Source organism: Drosophila kikkawai, chromosome X (genome assembly GCF_030179895.1).
Source record: "Drosophila kikkawai strain 14028-0561.14 chromosome X, DkikHiC1v2, whole genome shotgun sequence".
Classification (NCBI taxonomy): Eukaryota; Metazoa; Arthropoda; class Insecta; order Diptera; family Drosophilidae; genus Drosophila; species Drosophila kikkawai.
In genome coordinates this window covers 973569-985750 of record NC_091733.1, presented here as the reverse complement: position 1 = coordinate 985750, position 12182 = coordinate 973569, and the positions used below count along the sequence as shown (strand labels likewise).

General features: G+C 39.2%; 1 protein-coding gene across 2 annotated transcripts in view; it reads left to right on the top strand.

Annotated features, from left to right (window-relative positions):
• Nucleotides 1-12182, top strand: part of kl-3 (dynein heavy chain 8, axonemal kl-3) — a 654155-nt gene that overhangs the window by 575553 nt on the left and 66420 nt on the right. For both annotated transcript variants that reach the window (XM_070288691.1, XM_070288692.1), the window contains exons 12-13: nt 3262-4070; nt 4775-6235. In XM_070288691.1, coding sequence (XP_070144792.1) covers nt 3262-4070; nt 4775-6235 — 2270 coding nt within the window. The remainder of the gene's footprint in view (nt 1-3261; nt 4071-4774; nt 6236-12182) is intronic.

Sequence of the window (12182 nt, the reverse complement as noted above, 5' to 3'; positions counted from 1 at the left end):
TGTACGTTCGAGACTGCGGCGATGATCGATCCTTGTATGGCGGTGAGCAGCATCGACCGATCGCTGGCGGCCGCTTTCCGGCTGCCCTTCACCAGTCTGGGAGACGACGAGGTCTGTTCGGCGACGCTCCGATCCCGAACAGGCAACTTCAAGCTCGAGGTCGTCCTGAAGCTGGACCCGAGCCTCAAGATCCGGACTCCCATTCGGGCTCTGAGCGACTCCACACGGGCTACGTTCGGCGACAGCCGCCTTGCGGATGAACAATTCCACCGCCCGGCAACCATCTCCCTCGTGTTGGGCGCAGATGTGTTTGCCAAACTGATCCAACCGGGGTTCCTGAAACTCGAGGATGGCTTGCCGGTTGCTCAGAGCACCGTTTTCGGATGGACCGTTTCCGGAGCTGTTCTGGAGTCATGATCCTGCCGATCCTGATTCCTTTTGCTAGCGCAAGGGGGGGGAGAATGTTCACGCCAGAAAGGCGTGAAGTTTTGAGCGGCAGTGTAAGCGGCCAGCGCTTGCGCTCAAGCTTGTGCTCCCGCTCACTGTGTCCTCCGCTCTTCCCGTCTCCCTCTCTTTCGCTGCTCTCCAGCAGCGAACTCACCACTCCGCGGTCCCTGCAGCCTTGTTCTCCATGTAATCTAAGTTAGTATTAATACCGAAGTGAAGCAATAAAGTGAAGTGAAACGAAGCTGCCCCCTCTCGCCTACTCATTTTGGACACACTTGGGAAAACCTTCCAGCCTTCGACAGCCCTTGCGACGACCACACCTCCAAGAAGGACGACTACTTTTCTGGCCACTCCGCCCCCTCCAACTCACCCTGGTTAGTTTCTTTAATAACGTTTTCGAAACTATTTTCTGCCGAATGCAAGGTATTTTAGTCAGACTCGGATGGTTTCGGCTGATCTCTATCGGACAAATTGTTCATCTGAATTCGTGATAATCCCTCAGCAACCACATTAGTTGTACCTGGTAATAATTTTTGTAGTGAAACTTTCTATAAAATAGTAGCATCGGTTTAGTAGTTAAGAAGCTTAATTTGGTATTGCGCAAGATAATTGTTATTGATCGTTTTAAATTTCAATTCCAATTATCATATGTCTTAGAGCCCATAATAAAGTTTTAAAAGTTCCTTCTTATTGGTTGCATAAACTTGTTCTGTTTCAGTTAAGGTTTTAGAAATAAAAGTAAGTGAGATAATAATGCACAAATCGCGATGTCCGCAGCGTCGCACAGTAGCGCCTCTGGAACAAAAGCCGTTGAAAAAATAGGAAAAGTCCTGATTGCAAAATCGTTTTTAGGTATACAGACGGAGACCAGACAGAGTATTTTCCAAGGATTCCAAATCTGTTATAATAATACAAAATTTTATAAACTTTTCTGAAGGATATGAGAATTCAAAGTTGAACTTTCTTGTATGCATCATAAAAAAAAAGATAAATTGGAGCAGTAGATTATTATTATATTGTTGTTAGAAATGAAATTTACATGAAGAAAAAATATAACTAAAACGTAAACAATGTAAAACAAAAAGCTTATCGTTTGCACGCTTGCACTTAGCCGAGCTGAATAGCCGAAACGCATAGCTTTCATAGCGAGGCAATTTCGGACGCTGCTCGTGTAAATGAGTAGCCGATTAACCTTTGGAACTGATGGCTGCGCCAGCGCAATAAAACTTTCGTGCGACTGCAGTTCGTTTTCGTCTTCTTTTTCTTTGCCTTCGAGTAAACATTCCCCAGCTAGGCCGCTAGTTGCTGGTCGCCTAATTTTTTTCTTCAAGAAATATTACACAAAAATAAATAAAATAAGTAACCAATGGTCATGGTTTTTGCTTTAAATGGCAGATTCATACATTAACTCATATAGAATTTTAAAAATGGGTAGTTTTATTTGGGTTGTACAGGTAAATCTATAAAAGCTGAAACCAATAAAAGCTATTGACTACTTCATAGCCATTAGTTGCATGGATCTTACCTGGATCAGAATCAACTATCATCACCAATCAAACGAACTCAGGGTAAAATTTACCACAATATACCAAAAAGTATGTTTAGCAACAGCAACTGCGTATGAGCACCTCTTCAACATGTTGGCCGCAAATTCTGATTCATTTATTACATCTCTGCGGTATGTTGCAGCCATCAGATGATACAGCCAACTTGTTAAATAAGTCCTCAATTTCAGTATCAGTTCCTATACTTTTTGGTGTATTCTGGTATATAACAATATATAAACATATACGTTTGAGTGTACGTGTTAGACTTCTGCATGAATGCATCCAAAACGGCAAATGAATCACTTATTCTAGAAATGGGAACACACTTTTTACTGCACAGTATACTTGGGTGTGAGTCAGTAGGGTAGTATTGTATGTTTTGACAGACAGTGTTCTCACTCATTCCATAGCTGTACAGCTGTTTATGAGTACAGCAAAAATGGTGTCCAGTAGTCAGGCACTGTACAGTGTTTTGGTGTGCAGTTGACTTATTGTACAGTGAGTGAAACTTCATGACTGGTACATGCACACATATAGAGTTCTCGTGTGTACTATGCATTTCTTATAAAGAATTTTATTTTATTAAAGAATTTATATTTAAATTTTTAATATTAGAATGGAGAAACATTATTTTATGTACCATTTTTATGCACTTATTGAAGAATACTGAACTCATCTGCACAGTTGTACACATACAACTAACAAGCTGTACAACTAACAAGCTGTACAGCAAATATAGTACTCACTCCCGAAGGGTACAACCATATACTGCACTCACGTAAAGTGGGCACACTAAAAGTGTTGTGCTATCTACTTCTGGCCTATAGAGTATACTGTACAGAAAGGATTGGGTGCAGTATTTTTAAGAACTCTACACTACTGTACAGATCTGTTATGCTACAAATGAGTACACTCATGCAGAAGTCTAGTACGTGTACAATAAATTTCCCTGAAGACGGATTAATTTAATTAATTTTTTACTATTAATAATATTCTAGTGCAACAATGATGTCCGTGAACAATCAAAATACATAAAAAAACGAAAAGAAAAACAAAGCCTTGAATTCTAATTCACTATTTATCCCACCATATCCTTGACCTCGAGCCGGCTAAGCAATACTCATAAGCAGTGATGCCACTGCATACACTGCTAACAAAGACTGTCATTTCGTATACTACATAATTTGTTTAAGTCCAAAAGCTAATTTTTTTTTGTATGGATTTTTACATATTATAATTAGTTTTAAATTCTCTTATATATTAACAGCGCATTATTGAATCGTATGTCGAAAAAAGACAAGGTACTACTTATGGACCACCAAATCAACGTTCAATGACCATATTTATTGATGACATTAATATGCCCGTCATTAATGAATGGGGAGATCAAATAACAAACGAAATAGTGCGTCAAATGATAGAACAACGTGGTTTTTATTCTTTGGAACGCCCTGGCGACTTTTCAACAATAATGGATATTCAGTTGTTGTCAGCCATGATTCATCCAGGTGGAGGAAGAAACGATATTCCAAACCGTTTAAAGCGACATTTGTGCATATTTAATTGCACTTTACCAAGTAATACTTCAATGGATCAAATTTTTAAGAGTATCGGCGCCGGTTACTTCTGTGCTGACCGATTTGATGATGAAATTGTTATGGTAATCCCTCATTTGGTACCGTTAACCAGAATATTTTGGCAAAACGTTAAGACCAAAATGTTACCAACACCAGCAAATTTTCATTATGTATTTAATTTGCGCGATCTATCTCGGATTTGGGAAGGAATACTTAAAGTTAAACGTGAAGAATGTCAAACCGTACAGCAGATCCTAAAATTATGGTGTCATGAGTGCACGAGAGTTATATCTGACCGTTTTACGGCTGAGAAGGATAAAAATTGGTTTTTAACAAAAATGAGAATTGATGCAGAGGCAAATTTATTGGAATTTTTTGAGCACTACCCGGAAGAGACAACATATTGGGTAGACTTTTTGCGTGACCCGCCTGAGGGCCAAGAAGAAGAAGATGAAGAAATGTCGTTTGAGCCCCCAAAAATCTATGAAGAAATTCCAAGGTAACACAAAATAAAATTATTTTATTCCCAGTTTCGAAGGCTAAGAGTCTACTATTTATTTTAGTATACCCTTAAATATATGAAGTTAATTGCTGAATTGTGGGTCTTTTGTTCCCGCATCAACGGGTTCTTGTTCAGATTTAGGAGTAAGACGATATGTAATGATAGTTAGCGAAATGGTCTGATGATTTGGTACTGTTACTGCAAGTACCTTTATTTGTTTTAGGCAAAAATCGCTTCTTAGTATTTTTTTATGAAACTGACGACCGTAGGTAAAAAAACATTGCAAATTTCTGACAGATATAGGTAGTTGATAACAAACAATTAATTGTAAACGAACAAAAATATTACAAAAGTTTCCAATAGCAGGTTTTTAAATGTCAGGTTCACCGACTTTAAATATATTGAATTTAAACGTATTGTTCACGCCAGAAAGGCGTTTAATTTCGGGAGGCAGTGTGATCCCGTACGCTCTCCTTTTCTCTCCCTCTTCCTCCGGACTTCCAATCCAAAGAGCTTCCAATCCGCTCTCCCTAGCTTTAGTTTCTTTTGTATAGTTAGTACCAATTACTCCTTCTACAAATAAACATCCAGACGCACGTCGCGTAACAACCCGAAAGTCGCACGTGTTCTTATTTCGAGTGCATTTCAGGTTAAAGCCGCCCCTCTCCATTACGTATATTTACTTCATTTTTATTTTACAGCTTTGAATTTGTAAGAGCGAAAGTTATGATATTTATGGCCCAATTTAATGAATACATACGGGGATATCACATGGATCTGGTGTTTTTCATGGACGCATTAAAGCACCTTATGATTGTTTCTAGAATTATAAGTAATCCAAGAGGTAACGCTTTACTTGTTGGTGTGGGCGGCTCCGGAAAGCAAAGCTTGACTAGATTAGCTTCATTTATAGCTGGATACAAATTTTTTCAAATAACACTAACTCGATCGTATAATACTGGAAATTTAACTGATGATCTGAAATTGTTATATCGGACAGCAGGGCTTGATGGAGATGGCATGACTTTTATATTTACAGATAATGAAATCAAAGAGGAATCATTTTTAGAATTTATTAATAACATATTAAGTTCTGGAGAAATTGCGAACCTCTTTGCTAAAGATGAGCTAGATGAGATGTATGCCGAGCTTATTCCGATAATGAAAAAACTACAGCCTCGACGACCAGCTACGCAAGACAATCTCTACGACTTTTTTATTTCGCGCGCCCGCTACAATCTTCATATAGCTCTTTGTTTTTCTCCAGTCGGTGAAAAGTTTCGTATGCGATCTCTCAGGTTTCCTGGTCTTATATCAGGATGTGTTATAGATTGGTTTCAAAAATGGCCAGAGGATGCACGAGTTGCCGTTTCTAGACACTATTTGTCTGAATTTCAGCTAGTTTGCACCGAAAATGTAAAGGAACAAGTTATTGATATAATGAGCTGGATTCACGAGTCAGTTCAAGAAACATGTATAAGTTACTACGACAGATTTCGGCGAGTAACATTTGTTACTCCAAAGTCACTAATATCCTTCCTGGAAAGCTATAAGTTATTATATAAAGACAAGCAGGACCATATTGTAATCATGTCAGAACGAATGAGCTCAGGATTAGACAAGCTTGATGAAGCTGGAGCTTCTGTAGCAATTCTAAAAAAAGATTTGATTGAAATGAATAAAGTGATTGCTGTTGCAAGTGAAGAGGCGGAGGAAGTTTTAGCAAATGTTGAGCTCTCAAAAGCTGCGGCCGAAATAGTAAAAATCGAGGTAGCAGAAAAAAAAGGACAAGCGGAAGTTCTTGTTAAAAATATTTCAGCAGTAAAACAAGTGGCAGAGGCTAAATTGGAAAAGGCTTTGCCAGCTTTAGAAGAGGCAGAAGCTGCTTTAAAAACTATCAAAGCTGCTGATATTGCTACAGTTAGGAAACTAGGAAAACCGCCATACCTTATAACATTGATTATGGACTGTGTGTGTATATTATTTAGAAGAAAAGTCAAACCCATTCGCCCAGACTCAGATAAAGCTTTTATACAAAGTTCTTGGGAAGAATCTTTAAAAGTCATGTCCGACACAAGCTTTCTAAGAAAAATTGTAGAATATCCGACTGATTTAATCAACGCAGAAATGGTCGATATGATGATGCCCTATTTTCAGTATCCGTAAGTAATTTAATTTTTAATTTAATATTTTTTTATTTTTTTATAATAATGAACTGCCACAATCTCTTCATTTTAGAAAGGTCTGTTTTTCTTGTTAACATAAGAAAATTTAATAAAATAAATAAAAATAAAATACATGTGGATATAACTTGACTTATATTAATATGCAAAAATTTGTTTCTGTCTTTGTGGGATGGCTATGCCTATGCATTGCAAATATTAATAGATGATAAGTATTAAATACTTCGAAACGGCCAAGCATAGAAATCAAAATAAAACCTATCAAGCTTTTTCTATTTATAACAATTACATTGAAAACAAGAAAGGAAGGTAACTTCGGCACGCCGAAGTTTGAATACTTTTGCAGTTTATAATTGGATTATTAAGAATGAATCTGTTCTGATTAAATTAAATGAAACAAGAAAGGAAGCTAACTTCGGCACGCCAAAGTTTGTATACCCTTGCAGATTGGTTTTCATATTTATATTATAAATTATAATGCCGAAAACAGACACTAAACAGAGTTTCATAACATTTTACCTATACTTATTATGTTTAAAGTTTGACAGTTACAGTTATACACTCCCAGCTTTACATTTTCTCTACATCTACGGATCGCTTCTATATGGCAGCTATATGATATAGTTGTCCGATTTATACCAAAATTCTATAATAATAAGTAAAGCTCATATCTCAGAGTAGATGAAAATACGTTGAAAAACAACGAAGTTATAATTCTTTCTATTACTTTCCCTATCGTTCCTATGGCAGCTATAAGAGATGGTGGCCCGATATTCATAAAATTTTTACGAAAATTCTGGAATATTATAAAATGGTTATATCTCAAAAATTATGGAATAATATTGAAAAACAGCCGTTATAATTTTTTTTTCCAAAAATGTATCGAACATTTTTATGGCAGCTATATGATATAGTCGTCCGATCCGTCCCGTTCCGACATATATAGCAGTGAGAGTATATAGAAGACTATATGCAAAGTTGCATTCAGATAACTTTAAAACTGAGGGACTAGTTTGCGTGGAAACGGACAGACGGACAGACGGACGGACAGACAGACATGGCTAGATCGACTCGTCTATTGATGCTGATCGAGAATATATATACTTTATAGGGTCGGAAACGCCTCCTTCACTGCGTTGCAAACTTCTGACTGAAATTATAATACCCTGCAAGGGTATAAAAATAACATGAAATACATACAAGTTGTATTTTTATATATATATTTGCTTTTAATAAAATTAAAAAAATGTTTAATTGTATGAAATAACTATATTTTAGATTTAAAATATCTTATTTAAATATATATAAAACCCAAAATAAAATTAAACTTCGTTACATTTTCCGATACTAAGGGCCTATTTTCACCAGGCTGCATTATTGCGTTAACTCAGCAACCCAGTTTCTTTATTTGGTAGTAATTTTGTCGAAGTTGCGTTAATATCGATATCAACAGATTTGTTCGATTTTTATTCTATATTCCGACTATCGAATAAGTTGCACCACCAAATCGAAAAAAAAGCAACTGACAGTTGACAATTCAAATTAAATTTTTTTTTTAAATGCCGGAAAACAGATTTGTGTGGAGAATAGCTGCCCTTGGGGGCACTTCTAGGCGAGTGGATGGAGAATGTCTTAACTATTCGTCCATTTCTGAGACTGGCCTGTGAAAGAAGGGTCAAGATACAGAACAGAACTGGTAGAAAAGGAAAAAAAGCATACGGTAATGGGGATGTGGTAGGACTTTGCATCATTACAGAATCGCATCTTGGCTTCTTAGGAAGACAAAGTCAACCATAAAACAAACAATTCAAATAAAAATTTATAAACTTAAATTATAAACTTAATTTACGCCAAGAATATCGGCGTACGCTACTGCTGTGAGGCCTGCAGCGAGGTTGAGAGGGAAATGATGTCTTTTATGCGGCAAACCAGGGGCGGTTTTAAAGAGCTATTATTGAGTTTTCGCAAAACTTAAAATATGCTCTGGGCGCTGGATACTCAATTTAATAGCCTCAAGCTGTTAAATGAGTCTCCTAGGCGCAAAAAAACCGCAACCGGTGTGCAGGATCTAGTCGGATCCCAGCCACCAGTGAGAGGCTCTCAACAGCAGCCTTCCTCGACACAGCCCTCGACCTTAGGACAAACTCCAAGAATCCTAAGATCGAGTGGTAGAAAAGACTCGGTGTCCAAATGTGTCGCGGGTGAGACCGTGCCCCCGGTGTTACCCATTTCCGTGTTGTCCCCTGGGGGTCCCACCAGTCCTCGCAGTGCCGTAGTCCAAATCCCTGCCAGGGTGTCAGGCCCGAACTTCCGGCCGAAATTAGTAAGGTTGGTCAGTCTGCTTTGCCAAAACCCCTTATGGCAATTCCACCAACGAAACAGTTATTTGTTTCGCGGCTTTCCCCTGATCAAATATCGGAATATGTTATAGCTTTTATCCAAAGCAAAGTAAAAGCCGATAGAGAAAAAAATTAAGGCGGAAAATTTTAAATTTTTTTATCCTAGGAACATTTCTTCTTTCAAGATAAACGTTCCTGACGAAGTCTTTGGCACACTATGCTCTGCCCAAACCTGTCCTCAGCATGTGGTTGTCAAAGAGTTTGAAGGTAAGAAAAAGAAAAAGCGGCCTGTAGGAATTACTCTTTCTAGGCACGATTTGCCCAGTGCCCCTTCTACGTCTGTCAATACCGTCCCAAAAAAACTAAACAATTCCTTTGGTATCTCCTATCAGAATGCAAGAGGCTTACGCAGAAGACTTCCTAAATTGTATTCTGTCAGTGTCACATTTGCTTCCCAACTTATTGTGTTTACAGAAACCTGGTTAAAGCCAAAGATTCTGAGCTCCGAAGTTTTTCCAGCTGCGTTCACAGTATACCGGCTAGATCGGCCTATCAGAAGAGGGGGAGGTGTCCTTATAGCGGTCGACTCCACTCTCACGTGCGAATTAATAACTTTCGGGGAACTCAACGATGTTGAATTCCTTTGCGTTAATTGTTGTTCCATTTTCGTTACATGTTCTTACATTCCTCCATTTTCGGAACTTCCTATTTATTGAAACCATCTTTCCGCTATACAGTTGGTCTCCAAAAGACTTTCGGAAAGGGACCATTTAGTAGTTCTTGGTGATTTTAACATCCCAGGGGCTTGTTTGACATTTCGCTGTCCCAAGTCAACCATGTATGAAATTCCTTAGAGCTCTTGCTTGATCTTTGTTTTGTCTCAGATTGTAGTAGCCAGCCAGCTAGTCGGTTCTCCCTTGTCTTTCTATGTCCGCCAGACTAGGATCGTCGGTTGCCCGTCAGGGCTCCCTGGCCTGTGTTCACCGGGTTAAGGGTAACCTAGTGTATAAGGAGATTCGGTTTCGAGCACTTCTAGCATTGCTCTTTGCTAAGCTCGTCGGATTGTCGTGGGTTTTCCTCATCTTCTATCTATATACACACTGCACTACGCAAAAGAAAAGTTTTAAGTGCACTAACTGTAATCTACAGTTCAAAACAACAAAGGATATATTCGGATTCTGGTATACGCGGACGGACCAGTAAGCTAATCAAGAGAACACCAGGAGTAGGGGTGGCTAGCTGTTATTCGCCATCCCTTTCTGTACCCTCCCTGCCATGATAACTCGAGAGATTATGTTTGCGGTTATCCCTTAATCAAAGTTTATTATTATATTATAATTCTAATTCACATTGCGGCAGCATCAAGATCGATCCACGAAAACTAATTCAAATTACTCCAACATATTGGAAAAAGGTTCAATCAATCAAAACAAAGAATCGCATAAATTCATTCATATTGGCCAAATGCCCAAACCATAAAACAAAGCGTTATCAAATCGCATCATCTTATCGTCTACAAAATCTTATTCGCTCCTAAAATTCTTATTGTTGCTTACGATGTATTTAACTCCTAAAAGTTACTTTAATCGAATCGTAAAAATATTTAAATGTCATTCGACTAATTATATGGCGTATCGTTATTTAAATGCACACACAAAAATAGAATATATTCGTAAAGTCAGAAATCAATATGTTTTTATAAGGAGAGATCTCACTTACTCACAAATCCGGTTGAAGCAGTTTCGGTGGGCCCATCGAAGACGCTGTGCTAGATTTAATCAAGAAATGTTGTTAACTTCTGACAAATATTATTTTTGTGTTGCTCAAACGACTCTAAATTTATATTACTTGAATACGCAATTATTTTATTTTTTATTTTTTTTTTTTTTTGCAAGACGTTGATGCACTATGTACAGTACATATCAAGTGGAACTTGCGACACCAAGCACGTGCTTGTTCTGTTAGCAATTAGTAAAACGCGACGGACTTAAAAAAAAAAGGATGCGGGGAGACTACTACTGGCGTACTGCCGGATTGGTTGCTTGCATGCGTAAGTAGGTTAAGATTGAAGTTTTTAGTTTTGGGAGGCTATCAACGTTAGATATTATTGTGTACAAATCGTTATAATTTGCACAGAGGACTCTAAAGGGTTCATGCAGTTCAAAGGATGTTCTACAGTGGGGCAAAACTAATGGTAAAAAGGATCTAGTGTTTCTTATTGGTACGTGAAAATTTAGCTGACCGAGCAAGTCAGTACTTTCCACGTCACCACGGATTAAGTTGTATATGAATGTAATACCTAGCATGGTTCTACGATCAGATAAGGGGGGTAAGTTAATTAGTAAGAGTCTACTAGAATAAGAAAACAAACAAACAAAACAAAATTAGATCTACAAATTCAGCACATTGGCTTTAAATCCCTAAACAAAGAAAATTGGCTGCAGCTCTGCACATGGCGATGCCTCCTTGCGGCATTCTCCTCCAGGTCTCCTGATCAATTCACCGCATACGAAGGGTTTGGCGTCTTCGCATGCCAGACGAGAGGTCTGTTCTCCTTATTTCATCCCGCTCTGGGATATGGTGCCGCACGTGGCACGTGCGCGCAAAGTGTAGGCTAGCGTCGCCTCACATTTGTCTCCTCCTCCTAATTACGGCAGCAAAACCAACGGTCAAGCGATCGTCGTTGCTTCTGCAGAAGCTCGTTGCTCCTTCTCCTCCTCCTCGCGTTCCTTAGGGTAGCCTAACCCGCATGGGTACTCTGACACCACGCCTGGGATGGATTGGCTGATTGGGAACGGCAGGTCGGATTAAGGTTAAATCCGTACCTCCATGTGGCACACGGTTGTCGCAGCCGAAGTGTCTCTCAAAATTTGAGGTTAAGTCCGATTGGTGTTGGGCGTGCTCACGCGCAGGTCGATTCCAACCTCAAACGTGGCAATCAACACGCGGCACGTTCAAAAGAATACGGCGGTTGTCGCACTGATCTTGGCCAGCGGCCTCCAAAACGGTCCACCAGCCGGTGACCAACACCCGAGAACTGGCGTAATGCTGCCGCTCTGGCGCTGAAGTTGCCGGCCGACGTATCTTCCGTCTCTTTCCTACACAAAAATATGCAATTAAACAGTGCCTTTTCATTTGCACTTTTCATGGAAATATTTACCCCTTGTGCTGGGTTCGTTTCTCCGGAACTCCTTCTGCACTGGTGAACTCCTTTTCCTTGGCCAGAAAACACTTTAAAATTTTCGGCCACGCGGTTGAAAATTTTCCACTCTTATTACTACGATCAGCAGCGGTTTGCATGCGAACGTTATTAGTGCCAAAAATGAAATGAGCGAGAACTCTGACTCGAGAAGTTAGCTGTACGCAATTGCAGCGTTGCCAAACTTCACCTAACGGAGCGCTTCCAGTCGCTCTTCTCCTTTTCCGTCTTCACACGCATTCGGTGCACACGAGAAAGGGTTAGCGCTATGCAGGTAGGCTGTATGCGAGAGCAGGCCAGATAAGCTTCTATCGACGCTCTCCGCTATACTCTACGTTTTGCTTGTGGGCATATGCGAATTCAAATGTGATTTGCATTTTCGCAATGT